Source organism: Thamnophis elegans, chromosome 1 (assembly GCF_009769535.1).
Source record: "Thamnophis elegans isolate rThaEle1 chromosome 1, rThaEle1.pri, whole genome shotgun sequence".
NCBI lineage: Eukaryota > Metazoa > Chordata > Lepidosauria > Squamata > Colubridae > Thamnophis > Thamnophis elegans.
This window is the reverse complement of record NC_045541.1, coordinates 178767303-178781248: the sequence shown is the minus strand read 5'-3', so window position 1 is coordinate 178781248 and position 13946 is coordinate 178767303. Positions and strand designations below refer to the sequence as shown.

Sequence of the window (13946 nt, the reverse complement as noted above, 5' to 3'; positions counted from 1 at the left end):
CGGAACGCTATTTACCTTCCCACCAAAGGTGGTTCCTATTTTTCTATTTGCATTTTTACGTGCTTTCGAACTGCTAGGTTGGCAGAAGCTGGGACAAGTCACGGGAGCTCACTCAGTTATGCAGCGCTAGGGATTCGAACCGCCAAACTACTGACCTTTCTGATTGGCAAGCTCAGCGTCTTAGCCACTGCGTCCCTTCTCAGAATCATAAGAATTTGCTATTTAAGCAGCTATTGGGTCATGTCGCGTTGTGGTTTCTCATTCCCAGATTCCCATCGGCTCAGCTTTCTGAGAGTGGGGCCCTGGATTCCACTTTTGGCATAGAGGTAATCTACTCCTGCAGGGCATCTCGGTTGGGAAATAAATCCAGGTTCAGTGTGAACTTTAGCCATGAGGTCCCACCTACAGGTCAGATCAAAGTCTCAAAGGGATACAGGAAGAAGCAAAATTGTCCCCCCCCTTTTTTTTTGGAGGGGTGCATGTAAACTGGGTATTTAATTCATACTGCCGCCAGGAAAGTCACATACCTTTACAAACCATGCCTCGGTCTTGGGTCTCGGGCACAGAAAAGCTTCCCCTTCCCCTTTAGCAATCAATCCATTTCTCACAATCTTTCTCTCAATCAATTATACTATAATCTATCCCAGGAGCCGGCAACCTTAAACACTCAAGAGAGCCATTTGGACCAGTTTCCCACAGAAAAGAAAACCCGTCCCACGCCTGACTATTTCCTGAGTGGCCACAAAATTAGCCTATGTAGTTCAATTAAATGTTGTGTTTTCTTCTGAAACTTCCTTTCTTGGATTTAACCGTGGTTGGCCTAACGGGGGTCGAAAAACTCAATAAATCACATGTTGGCGGGTGTCACATATTAGCGGTTGTGGCGCATATTTGAGTGACAGGGAGCCGCAGCAGAGGGATGAAAGAGCCACATGTGGCTGCACAGCCTGATCTCTCCTCTAATTCTTCTATCTATGCATCTCTACACAACCATCTCTATCCATCCATCCATCCATCCATCCAATCAACCATTTATCCATCCACCGATCTCTATCCATCCATCTATTCAACCAATCTGATTTTAATCCCTTTATTACTTAATAAATAACTCAAGTGACAAACATATCTAATATTCCTTCTATCTTCTATTTTCCCCACAACCACCACCTTGTGAGGTGGGTTAGCCTGAGAGAGAGGGACTGGCCCAAAGTCACCCACAGAGTTTTCATAACTAAGGTGGGACTAGAACTCACCGTCTCCTGGTGATTGGCGCAAAGTCACCCACACACTTTCTATAACTTAAGGTGGGACTAGAACTCACCGTCTCCTGGTGATTGGCCCAAAGTCACCCAGTCGGATTTTATGCCTAAAACAGGACTAGAACTCACCGTCTCCTGTTTCTAGTCTGGTACCTTACCACTGGACCAAACTGGGACTCTTATATTATGGGTCTGCTTTATATTGTTTATTATAAATTGTTGTTAGTGGTTCCACCACAAAACTGCGCTTGACTAAACCGCGTCCGACTAAACCACGTAGCTGACGTCATCAACAGGGCGACAACAGCGCGGAGACAGAAGCACGCTGTAAACCCTAAACCTAAAATTAACCCCTAAACCTAACCCCCCTAATCCTAATCCTAACCCTAAACCTAACCCTTAACCTAATCCTAAACCTAATCCTAACCCTTAACCTAACCCTAACCCTAACCCTAAAGCTAACCCTAAACCTAACCCTTACCTTAAGTTGAATCGGCTTGCTTTCAAAGTGCTATTTAAAGCGCCCTTCTTTCTCCGCGCTGGCTGTTGTCACCCTGTTGATGACGTCAGCGATGCGGTTTAATCGGGCGCGGCTTAGTCGAGCACGGTTTTGACGGGTCACGGTTGTTAGTTATGTATGGATCTATACACATTTTCTAATTAAATAAAACAATTGCCAGAAAGCTGCAGAGAAACAAGACGCCATCTGGTGTGAACTATTTTTCCACAGCCACGCACTGAAACCAAAGCCGCTGTGGCCTTGAGTGCGAGGGAACCTCATCCAAGCCAAGGCCTGGGCAAGCGTACCTTTCTGGCAGAAAGTTAGGCGCCGTTCTTCTCCCGTCTCGATGTTCGCCACCCACAGGTCGTTGTTGTTGATGAAGGAGAAGAAGGAAGGGTCTGCTGAGCAGATTTTGGGGTCCATCCGGGGCCCCGAGCATTGCGTCTGGATTTCCAGCGGCTTCATAGGAGAGACCTGGAGACGAATAAATTGCCTTTTTAATTGACCATTTATGACAGAGGGCTTCAAACTTGGCAACTTTAAGCCTTGTGGACTTCAACTCCCAGAATTCTCCAGGCAGCTAGCTGGAGAATTCTGGGAGTTGAAATCCACAAGGTTTAAAATTGCCAACTTTGGGGACCCCTGATTTATGGAGACTCCTAAACTTACAGCCCTTTGTTTAACAGCTGTTTAAATTGACCAAAAGTGTCTTAAGACTGGTTGCCTTCTCCTGGGGAAAGGATACTGCAAAATCCCCATTCCCTCCCCACTCAAGGGGAAGGATACTGCAAAATCTCCATTCCCACCCCAATCCTCGAGGAAGGATACTGCAAAATCCCCATTCCCACCCCACTCCTGGGGGAAGGATACTGCAAAACCCCCATTCCTTCCCCACCCCACCAACCTGCTTTCCAGCTCCGTTCTCCTGTGCAGGGCAACAAAAGAAGACCCAGACGATCAGCTGGGACTCGGGAGGCAAAGAATAGATGGGGGCGGGGCCAGCCAAAGGTGGTATTTACCGGTTCTCTGAACTATTCAAAATTTCCACTACCAGGTTCTCCAGAACCTGTCAGAACCTGCTGGATACCACCTCCGCTGCAGCCTCCTTGGAGCACAAATGGGTCCCAGGGGGCCTTCACTGCACCCCTCCCCCCACCACATACGCATGCCCCCTCACACATGCATGGCAGAAACCTGAAAATCAGCTGGCCAATGGGAGCTGCCCGGGTATGCACTGTGGAGCTGAGGTGAGGCAACGGCTCGCGCCCCCACAGAGAGGGCTCTCTGTGCCACCTGCGGCACACATGCCATAGGTTTGCCATCTTGGTGTTAGAGCGCCCCCACGATCACATGATCAACTTTCGGGCACTTTGCAATAAGATTTTCAAGAGCTGTGGTGGCACAGCAGTTGAAACGCAGCATTGCAGGCTACCTCTGCTGACTGCTAGAGGTTCGATCCTGACCGGCTCAAGGTTGACTCAGCTTTCTGCCCTTCTGGGGTCCCCCTTCCAGATTGTTGGGGGCAAATAGGCTGACTCCATAAACTGCTTAGAGACTGTAAAGCACTGGGAAGTGGTATAGTAATCTAGTGCTATTGCTATTCTCTCCCTCCTTCCCTCCCCCTTTCCTTCGTTCCCTTTTTTCTCCCTTTTTTTCTTTCTCTCCTGTTCCCACCATCTCTCAATTCCCTTCTCTTTTTTTCCTCCCTCTTCCTTCCTCTCTTTCTCCTTTTCTTTCTTTCTCTTCCTTCCTTCCTTCCTCTTGTAAGAGCCACGATGGCACAGTGGTTAGAAGGCAGCATTGCAGGCTAACTCTGCCGACTGCCAGGAGTTCGATCCTGACCGGCTCAAGGTTGACTTAGCTTTCCACCCTTCCGAGGTAGGTAAAAGGAGGACCCAGATTATTGGGGGCAAATAGGCTTGATTCTGTAAACCGCTTAGAGAGAGGCTGTAAAGCAACGCAAAGCGGTATAAAAGTCTGAGGGTTGTAAGGAAAGGAATATCCTGCCAGGAGGAACAGACTCACCATGAAGCCATTTTGGCCTCCGTCCCGACAGTAGAAGAGGCTGTTGCTGGCCTGGAAGAGGAAAAGGCCGCTCTCTCGGTGGAAGTCGTAGGACGTGATCCCGAAGACCCCGAGGCGCTTCCGTTCCCTCAGTAGCTCTTCCTCTCGGGAGTACATCCCATGGTGGGGAGTGGCCTGGAGCAGAGAGAAAGAACCAACAGGATGAAAGAACTCTTGTGGCCCGCCGGTGGAGCTGGCAGCAGATTCGGACAGTGAGGAGGTTGGGGAGGAAGATGGGCCAGTCCTGGAGTCTGGGGAAGGCTCGGATGAGGGCTCTGTGTTGGAGGCAGAGAGGGGGCCAGGGCCGTCTGACAGTTATCAGCTGCTTTCAGAGTCAGACATCAGTGGGGCAGATGAGCAACTGGAGCCTGTTCCCAGTGTGTGCAGGCACAGAGTGGTCAGAGGAAGGGAACAGCTAAAGAACAGGGGTCAACTTGGGAGAAAGGCCACCGGTGGACGATGAATGGAAATAAAAGAGGAGCGAAAGGGGAGTGGAGTTTGCAGGAGACAATGAGTTCATTCCTGCATTCTTGCCAAGAATGAAAGATATCAGCCTGGCCTCTCTCCAAGCCTGATGAAGGTTGGGAATTGTGAACTATCTTGAAAGACTCTGGGAGAGGAATTCACTGTCAATAAAATAAAAGGGGTTTATCGGGACGAAAACTCAGCTTCGTGTTGCTGAGGAAGGCTAGGTCAGAACAGCAACAGAGCCCTGGTGTGGATTCAGAGGGGCCCAAGAAATTAAAGCATTTCCCTTTTAAACAAAGGACATTACAGGCAGTCCTTGCTTCGCGACGGTCCTGTTTAATGTCTTTTCCAAATTGTTGCCTGAGTGAGAGGAAAATAACTGGTGGGATGAAGGAATGGGGCTGTGGTGTAGATTCAAAAGGGCCCAACAGATAAATGCATTTCCCTTTAGATGAAGGACAATATAGGTAGCCCTCACTTAACGATGGTCCTGATTAGTGACCATTCCAAGTTGTTATCTGAGAGGGAAAAAACTGTTAGGACGAAGAAATGTGGGCCTGGTGTGGATTCAGAGGAGCCCAAGCAACAAATGCATTTCCCCTTAAGTAAAGGACAATACAGGTAGTTCTCACTTAACAACAGTCCTATTTAGCAACTGTTCCAAGTTGTTACCTGGGCAAGATCGGAAAGAATTGGTGGGATGAAAAAACAGAGGGCCTCCTGTGAATTTAGGGGGAAAAATGTGTTTTCCTTTAAGTAAAGGACCATACAGGTACTCCTCACTTAACGAGGATCCTATTTAGCGACCAAAGCTACAAAAGTACATTTCCCGCAGTCACGTGATCTCCCTTTGCATACTTGTTAAGCAGCTTCTGCTAAGCAGTCAATGGAAAAGCAGATGTTTCGCTTAATGACCATGGGAAAAAGTGACCCTGTTAAGTTTGCGACCGTCACATGATGCCTTGTTTAATGACTATGTTGCTTAGCAATGGAGTCGAGGGTCCCAAAAGTGGACGTTAAGTGAGGACTACCTGTGTCCCAAGTCCTGATTTGGCTGAAACAACCGAGGGCCACCTGCGCAGGTGTGCTCACCTGGAAATGATCCAGCATCTGCTTCCATGACAACAGCAGGAGGGCTTCCTTCCGTACCTTTTTGGGAATCTCCGAGTAGAGGAGAGAATTTTCCCGGCTTCCGTATGGCATTCCTGTTGAGGGAGGACAGATTGGTAGGAGAGAAGCCATTTATTTAAACTCCCAGATGGGAAGTCAACCACTTCCTGACTCTTTGTAATTTCCCTTAAGAGGTTTAAACATTGTAGTTTTTCTACTTAAATTCTGTTGACCAAACAGACACACAATCTCTAAGACTCTGCGTTCTAGTCCCGCCTTAGGCATGAAATCCAGCTGGGTGACTTTGGGCCAATCACCAGGAGCAGGTGAGTTCTAGTCCTGCTTTAGGCATGAAATCTGGCTGGGTGACTTTGGGCCAATCACCAGGAGCAGGTGAGTTCTAGTCCCGCTTTAGGCATGAAAGCCGGCTGGGTGACTTTGGGCCAATCACCAGGAGATGGTGAGTTCTAGTCCCGCCTTAGGCATGAAATTTGGCTGGGTGACTTTGGGCCAATCACCAGGAGATGGTGAGTTCTTAGGCATGAAAGCCAGCTGGGCGACTTTGGGCCAATCACTAGGAGACGGTGAGTTGTAGTTCTAGCTCCCAGTTGAAAGCCAACTGAGTGGGCCATCTCTCTCTCAGCCCAACTCACCTCGCATGGCTGTTGTGGGGAAAAATAGGAGGTAGGGGATGAAACATTAAGCTCACCACCCTTTTATAATTTGCAAAAAATGATAAAAATAAACAAACAAATAAATAAATGGCGGAGAACAAATAGGCAAGAAATTATTACTGGGAGCCTAATGGCAGCCTGGTCTTAAGAGATTGTTTTTGAAACAGAAAACACACATGTAGGAAATGTATCTAACAATGAAAATGGAGTGAGGGAGGGAGGGAGGAGAAGAAGGAAAGGAGTGTTGGAGGCAGGAGAGGAAGGAAATGGATAGGGAGAGGAAGGAGTCAAGGAGGAGGAGGAAAGGGAAGAGGAAGGAAGGAAGAAGGGGAAGAAGGGAGAGAAGAAAGGTGAGAAAGGATTAATGGGAAGAGGAAGAAAAGGAAAAAAGGAAGGAGAGGATAGGAGGGTGGGAGGGGAGGGGGAGAAGGAGGGAGGGAGGGAGGGAGGAAGGGAGAGAGAGAGAGAATATAAAAAATAAAAAGCTGACTCCTACATGAATCCAATTTCTCTCCAAAGCTGGCTCAGAATTCTAATCCTTCTGTGGTCCTTGCTCTATGGACCATCTCTCCTTTGGAGAATTAAATGGCCAAATCCAGTCTGAACATCTGGCTGGCTTTGTGACCAACCGTAACAACATCTTTTTGGTGGCTTTTCAGTGCTGCCAGCCTATGTGAGTTCATACCCAGGTAATACAGCCGATGGGAGTGAGGGCTTGATTCTTCTGTTTTACGGACGAACTGGAAGTCGTGGGGGGCCTTATTCACGATCATTCCCGTGTACTTCCGGCTGCCGTGAATGATGTCACGCAGCCCCTCCCACGAGTGTTTCTCCACCTGGAACTGGGACATGGAGGCGTCCTCCATCTCTACTGCCTCAGCGCTGTCGGACAGAGCGTCCACCGCTGTCATCTTCAGCCTTCCTCCAGAACTGGTCAAGGAACTAGGAGAACAAAAGAGCAGAAAATAACTGAGAGGACAGGAAGGAGAAGAGAGGAACGGGAGAATCTCCCTTTACAAAACCTTTAGTAAGGCCACACTCGGGATAACCGCATCCAGTTTTGGACACTATGCTACAAAAAAGATGTTTTGAGGCTTTGGAGAAAAAGTGCAAAGAAGAGCAACTAAGATGATTAAAGGCCTGGAGACCAAAACATATGAAGAAGGGCTGCAGGATTGGCCAGTCTAGAGAAAAGAAGGACCAGGGGGACATGATAGCAGTATGCCGGTATTTGAGAGGGGGCCACAAAGAAGAGGGCTCATATTACCATATCAAGGAAATCAGGATGACACAGCCTGGGGACTGAGTTGATAACTGGGTATTACCTGGTGACTAGGGCGTGGCCTAAAGAGTTTATAGGACTCAGTCCAATCAACGAGGACGAAGTTAACCCCCCACCCCTCATTTTGGGCTTTGTAGGCCTCCCTGCAGCAAAAACGGGCCAACTGGCTGGCGAGAGGTGCGAGTACCTGTGTGGTGGAGGGGAACTAGGGCGACAGCCCAAGCGACCGCAGAGAGGGGTCTGCGCCAGAGGTCCGCCATCACAGGTCTAGAGGCTAAATCGTAGGATGAACAGGTGAGGGAGCAAGGCATGTGTCGCCTATCACATACAATCAATATGTCGCCTGTCACACGACAATCAAAGAGAGGTCTATGGAGATTCTCAGGCATCCAGGTCATGATTGTCCCAAAGCTACTTTTTTCTTCTTCTCTCTTTTAAGAAGCCACTGCACTTCCTTTTTTTTTCCTTTGAAGGCATTTCGCTTCTCATCCTAGAAGCTTCCTCAGCGCTGACTGGGTGGTGGGGGACAGAAGGATTTATGCTCCTTGCAGACAGCTGTGTCATTTGCATCCTTTGAGAGGGTCCTTGAGACCACTTGGAGGTTTGTATGTGTCCCTCAGATTTTTCTGCTCTTTATCCCTGCAGAATTCTGTGCGTTCTGCAGAACATCCTGCAGAAAGTACAGCTCCACAACACAGTCCTTTCAGCAGTTCCAAGAAGGCTCCCCACCCATTTGCACCACTCAGGCGACACTGAGGACACAGACAAATCTCCAAGTGGCCTCAACGGCCCTCTAAAAAGGATGCAAATGACACAGCTGTCTGCAAGGAGCATAAATCCTTCCTTCCCCCACCATCCAGTCAGAGTTGAAGAGGCTTCTTGGATGAGAAGTGAAACATCTTTAAAGAAGACACAAATAAACCTCCAAGTGGTCTCAAGGACCCTCTAAAAAGGATGCAAATGACCAGCTGTCTGCAAGGAGCATAAATCCTTCCGTTCCCCACCACCCAGTCAGAGCTGAAGAAGCTTCTTGGATGAGAAGCGAAACGTCTTCAAAAGAAAAACAGGTTGCCCCTTGGAAATAAAGCACTTTTGGGATAAAGAGAAGGATTGGGGTGGGGGGGCACAAGCGTCTTTCAGTACTTGAGGAGCTGCCAAAGAGAAGAGAGGGTCAACCTATTTTCCAAAGCACCTCAAGGCAGGGCAAGAAGCAATGGATGGGTAGAAGCTCACGAAAGAGAGATCCAAGTGAGAAATACGGAGAAATTCCCTGAGAGCAATGAATCCGTGGAATAATTTGCCTCCAGGTCTTGTGAGTGTTTCAACACTGGAGGTTTTCAAAAATAAGACTGGATAACCATTTGACCAGGATGGCATAAAGCAGTGGTCCCCAAGGCCCACTACCGGGGCAGCGGCTGTTCAAAACCAGGCTGTGAGAGATGGGAAAACAAATGAATGAAGAAGTTCCACGTGCGCGAGCGAGCCCTTGCACGCAAATGGATTCCATGCGAGGGGAGCTTCAAGGGCAAGCAATCGATCAATCAATCGTTAGACTTATATACCTCTTCAGCCCTCTCTAAGCGGTTTACAGAGTCAGCATATTGCCCCCAACAACAATCCGGGTCCTCATTTTACCCACCTTGGAAGGATGGAAGGCTGAGTCAACCCTGAGCCTGGTGGGATTTGAACAGCCGAACTGCTGAACTGCAGTCAGCTGAAGTAGCCTGCAGTGCTGCATTTAACCACTGCGCCACCTCGGCTCTCAGAAGCCTGCCGCTTGAACGAGTGGAGCTTAGTGTGTGAGTGTAAGTGCCCTCCGCTTACGCGCAAAGCTCCATTTGCAGAAGCGGAGGAGAAGCGCACTCATCGCTCACACAAGTGGACCTGTGTGAGAGCTACCTCCTGCCACTCACTCACACACCCACACCCAGACCCACGTGCAAGGCCGCCAAGCTGGAAAGGTTGAGGACCACTGGTATGAGGGTTTCCTGCCTTGAGCAGGGGGTTGGACTAGAAGATCTCATAGGTGCCCTTCAGCCCTCTGATTCTATGTTCTGACAAAGGAACCTCCAACGCACAGGATAGTGAAATCAGTATCAAAGGAAGGAAGGTGTGTCCAAACTTCCCCCTGAAGTTAACTTAAAAAAAAATAAAATAAACTCAAATCTTCAACTCAAAGTAATCTTCACGGACAGCGATAAAATCCTGCGCTAAGAATTTTCCGCTCCAGACTCCTGGGAGTGCCAGTTTGACTTTAACATCTCCGAGACTTTACATCAACAGCCTTTTTAAAATGCCTCAACAGCTCTGCAAGAAATATCTAAAAAGGAAGAGTTTGGGTTGTTGTTTTTTAAAATAAAATGTCCACGTTAAAAAAACAAAAAACGGGCCCAAACTGCACAGCCTCTGACAATAAGGAAGCGTAACCCAAGTAAAGAAACCCAAATTAAAAGGCAAAGGAAATAAGCTCCTATGGATGAAGCCATCTCTTATTTTAAGCATTGTTATTCTTTGAAGGTCAGTTTAAGGGAAAGAGAGAGAGAGAGAGAGAGAGTCATAAATGATCTAACCCCCTGCTGATTAAATATGGCAAACTGCCTTCCTCATTTTCACAGTCAAACCTCACCACATATGCACCAACCAAGTCATCTTTGTCCCTTGTGTAGGTGATTACGGGGGACAAAACGGCAAACGTTTTCCAAAGGACACGGGAGTTTTAAAGAGAGTCTACGTGATTTTGTTTGGGCTGAGATGTATATAAACGAAGGACTAAATAAAAAAAAAAAAACCACCAAGTTCAGAGAGCATTACGGACCCCACAGCCGGCCTCCACTCTCTCCTAGCACCAATGATGTTACCTAGTAGGGTAATGAGAAGTCTGCAAGAAAACAACCAAGTTCTGCGAATACCAAACGCCCCAAAGGGGGAAATATTAAACAGCATGGAGTCGTGGGTACTCCATGGCTGGATGTTTTCAAGAAAATATTGGAAATGTTTGTCTCGAATGATATAAAGACTTTACAAGCCGAGGTGGCGCAGTGGTTAGGGTGCAGTACTGCAGGCCACTTCAGCTGACTGCTATCTGCAGTTCGGCGGTTCAAATCTCACCGGCTCAAGGTTGACTCAGCCTTCCATCCTTCCGAGGTGGGTGAAATGAGGACCCAGATTGTGTGGGGGCGATATGCTGACTCTGTAAACCGCTTAGAGAGGGCTGAAAGCCCTATGAAGCGGTATATAGGTCTAACTGCTATTGCTATTCTATCTCTATATATCTATATCTATATCTATATCTGTATCTGTCTGTCTATCTATCTATCTATCTATCTATCTATCTATCTATCTATCTATCATCTATCTATCTATCTATCTATCATCTATCTATCATCTATCTATCATCTATCTATCTATCTATCATCCATCCATCCATCCATCCATCCATCTATCACCTCTTTGTCTCTCTCTAACTCTGGTGGTGCAGTGGTTAAAATGCAGTATTGCAGGCCGACTCTACCCACTGCCAGCAGTTTGAGCCTGACCGGCTCAAGGTTGACTCAGCCTTCCATCCTTCCGAGGTGGGTGAAATGAGGACCCAGATTGTGTGGGGGCGATATGCTGACTCTGTAAACCGCTTAGAGAGGGCTGAAAGCCCTATGAAGCGGTATATAAGTCTAACTGCTATTGCTATTCTATCTCTATATATCTATATCTATATCTGTATCTGTCTGTCTGTCTGTCTGTCTGTCTGTCTGTCTGTCTATCTATCTATCTATCTATCTATCATCCATCCATCCATCCATCCATTAATCCATCCATCTATCTATCACCTCTTTGTCTCTCTCTAACTCTGGTGGTGCAGTGGTTAGAATGCACTATTGCAGGCCGACTCTACCCACTGCCAGCAGTTTGAGCCTGACCGGCTCAAGGTTGACTCAGCCTTCCATCCTTCCGAGGTAGGCGAAATGAGGACCCAGACTGTGGGGGCGATATGCTGACTCTGTAAACCGCTTAGAGAGGGCTGAAAGCCCTATGAAGCGGTATATAAGTCTAACTGCTATTGCTATTGCTATCTTGGGCAGAGGGTTGGACTAGAACAGTGTTTCTCAACCTTGGCGACTTTAAGTCCTGTGGACTTCAACTCCCAGAATTCCCCAGCCAGCTGTGCTGGCTGGGGAATTCTGGGAGTTGAAGTCCAATGGACTTCAAGTCGCCAAGGTTGAGAAACACTGGACTAGAAGACCTCCAAGATGCCTTCCAACTCTATGATTCTAGGAAAGCACCCACTTTCCAAATACTAGGGATGCAAAATTACCTGCACAAATGCCCAGCGAGCTTTCTGATTTGAGAGCAAAACACCGTCTTTCTTCCATCCCAAAGTAAATATTATGACAGGCAACATGGAACAACCTGCTACAAGCTGCAGCTGCCTGTTCTTAGGTTGACACAAGTGGACAATTCCTGCTCCCTCAAAGAGAAAACGTGGCCTCCTAAGGAAAGTTACCTTCTCCAACTTCCTGTGCTTTCGTTTTCCAGCCGAGCCCTCTTTATTTTCTGCATCAACTGCTAAGCGAGCCTTAGACGGGATAAGAAACTGTGTGGAGGGGAAAAAAAAAAGGAAAATCAGAGTGTAAGAGAGGCCACTAATTAAGCAGTTTATAGCTAAAAGGCGTTTTGCTTCACCCATAAAACCTGAATCAAAATAACTCCCTTGCGTTAGGAGTGCCCGAGTCATATCTTTCCCCCCTCCCTTCCCAAGCCTTAAGCAAAATTCAACCACCCATTATTGCAATTTTAAAAGGAAAAAAAACACAAAACAATGGCAAGTCATTCCATAAACTCTATGCAATTCATTAAAATAAATTGTAGGTTTGGGTCCTGTTCCATTTCAGCATTCTTTGAAGGACAGCCCATGGCCCATAAAGGATTTTGTATTGCAGAATAGCATGCAGCACACCTTTTAAATATTTCAGCAACCCAGAACTAAGGAAAAATTTCCTGGCAGTTAGAACAATGAATAATAAGTAGAACGAAGAACTTCCTCCAGAAGTTGTGAGTATTCCAACCCTGGAAGTTTTTAAGAAGCGATTGGGAGATTGTCCAAAATGGATTTCCTGCCTGAGCAGAGGGTTGGACTAGAAGACCTCCAAGGTCCCTTCCAACTCTGCCATTCTGTTGTTTTCCCCCCAAACATGACAGGGCAGCGTCAAGGACTGAACCGGAGCGCTTTCTGCATGTTAATTCTGGAATCTGATAGCAATCACCGGAATGAAAGCGAATGGTCTGTGGATTCTTTTTTAAGAGGGAATTTAAAAAAAACAACCTCCATTCTGAAAACTGCATATCAGAAGATCTAGCATTTTCTCAATTTTCATGGAAGAGAACAAAAGTGCCCAACCGCATATTATTCAGCTCCTAAATAAATAAATAAAAACACACATGTGGATCACATCCCAAATTGTATGTTGAGGCTGCAAAACGGTAGACAAGGTTTATAACTTTTCTAATTGACATGACTCAGGAATCCCAGGGCTAGCACCTTAACGTTCACCTATCAAAATAAAGATGGCTTCATTGTTGATGCTTTGAGCTTGTGTGGTTTTTATTTTCCAGACCAAAACAAGAGGGCATCAAGGACCAAGATCAAGCCAAGCCTTGCTTTAATAAATGAACATCAATGTAATAGGCCTAGAGCTTTCGGTTGAGATATCTGCAAAAACAACAACAACAACAAAGCTCAGAAAGCATCCAGGACCTCACAGTTCAACTCTGAGTAATATTCTCTCCTCTATTGGTCTAATCTTTTCCATCTCTGGTTTGGTAACATGTTTTAATTCAAATTTAGCCAGAAAGGCCTATCGTAATCAAGGGTCTTGCAACACTGCAGACACGACTCCCACCTTAATTCTCAAAACTCGCCTTCTGGCCTGGATTCACACACCATGTCCAACCCAGGTTAATCCAATACACCAGACTCTGAAAACACCAAGGACCCTGCAGTCCTTCTCCTCTTCCTCTCTGTAAACCCCCCCCTCCCTTCCTTCCAGCATTGATGATGTTACCCAGTTGGGTCATTAAATGCCTGCAAGAAAACCAAGCTCAGAGAGCACCAAGGACCTCACAGTCCTCCTCCTCCCTACAAACCCCACTCCCTCTCAACACTGATGCTGTTACCCAGATGGGTCATGAACTATCTGCAAAAAAACCACCAAGCTCTGAGACACAGAGCTACAAATAAATCTCTTCTACGGATTCATATAGCAGACTTTCCATGCAACAATAAAGAAAATAAATAAAAGACAACACCCCTAAGACTACAGCCAGGTTTCTATTGTTGTTGTTAGTCGCGAAGTCGTGTCTGACCCATCACGACACCATGGCGTTCCTCCAGGTCTTCCTGTCCTCTACCATCCTCTGGAGTCCATTTAAGCTCATGCCAACTGCTTCAGTGACTCCATCCAGCCACCTCATTCTCTGCCGTCCCCTTCTTCTTTTGCCCTCCGTCTTTCCCAGCATGAGGCTCTTCTCCAGTGAATCCTTCTCACTATTCTATTTATATTACACACACACACACACACCAAAAATCCAAAATT

General features: G+C 47.0%; 1 protein-coding gene across 1 annotated transcript in view; it reads right to left on the bottom strand.

Moving 5' to 3' along the window:
* Positions 1 to 11942, bottom strand: part of DPP9 (dipeptidyl peptidase 9) — a 60036-nt gene extending 48094 nt beyond the window's left edge. Inside the window, exons 1-5 of the mRNA XM_032230283.1 lie at positions 11858 to 11942; positions 6763 to 7019; positions 5386 to 5498; positions 3787 to 3960; positions 2067 to 2235 (exon numbers count right to left, since the gene is read on the bottom strand). Of these exons, the coding sequence (XP_032086174.1) occupies positions 2067 to 2235; positions 3787 to 3960; positions 5386 to 5498; positions 6763 to 7019; positions 11858 to 11913 (769 nt within the window). The 5' untranslated portion in view covers positions 11914 to 11942. The remainder of the gene's footprint in view (positions 1 to 2066; positions 2236 to 3786; positions 3961 to 5385; positions 5499 to 6762; positions 7020 to 11857) is intronic.
* Positions 11943 to 13946: the final 2004 nt, after the last annotated feature.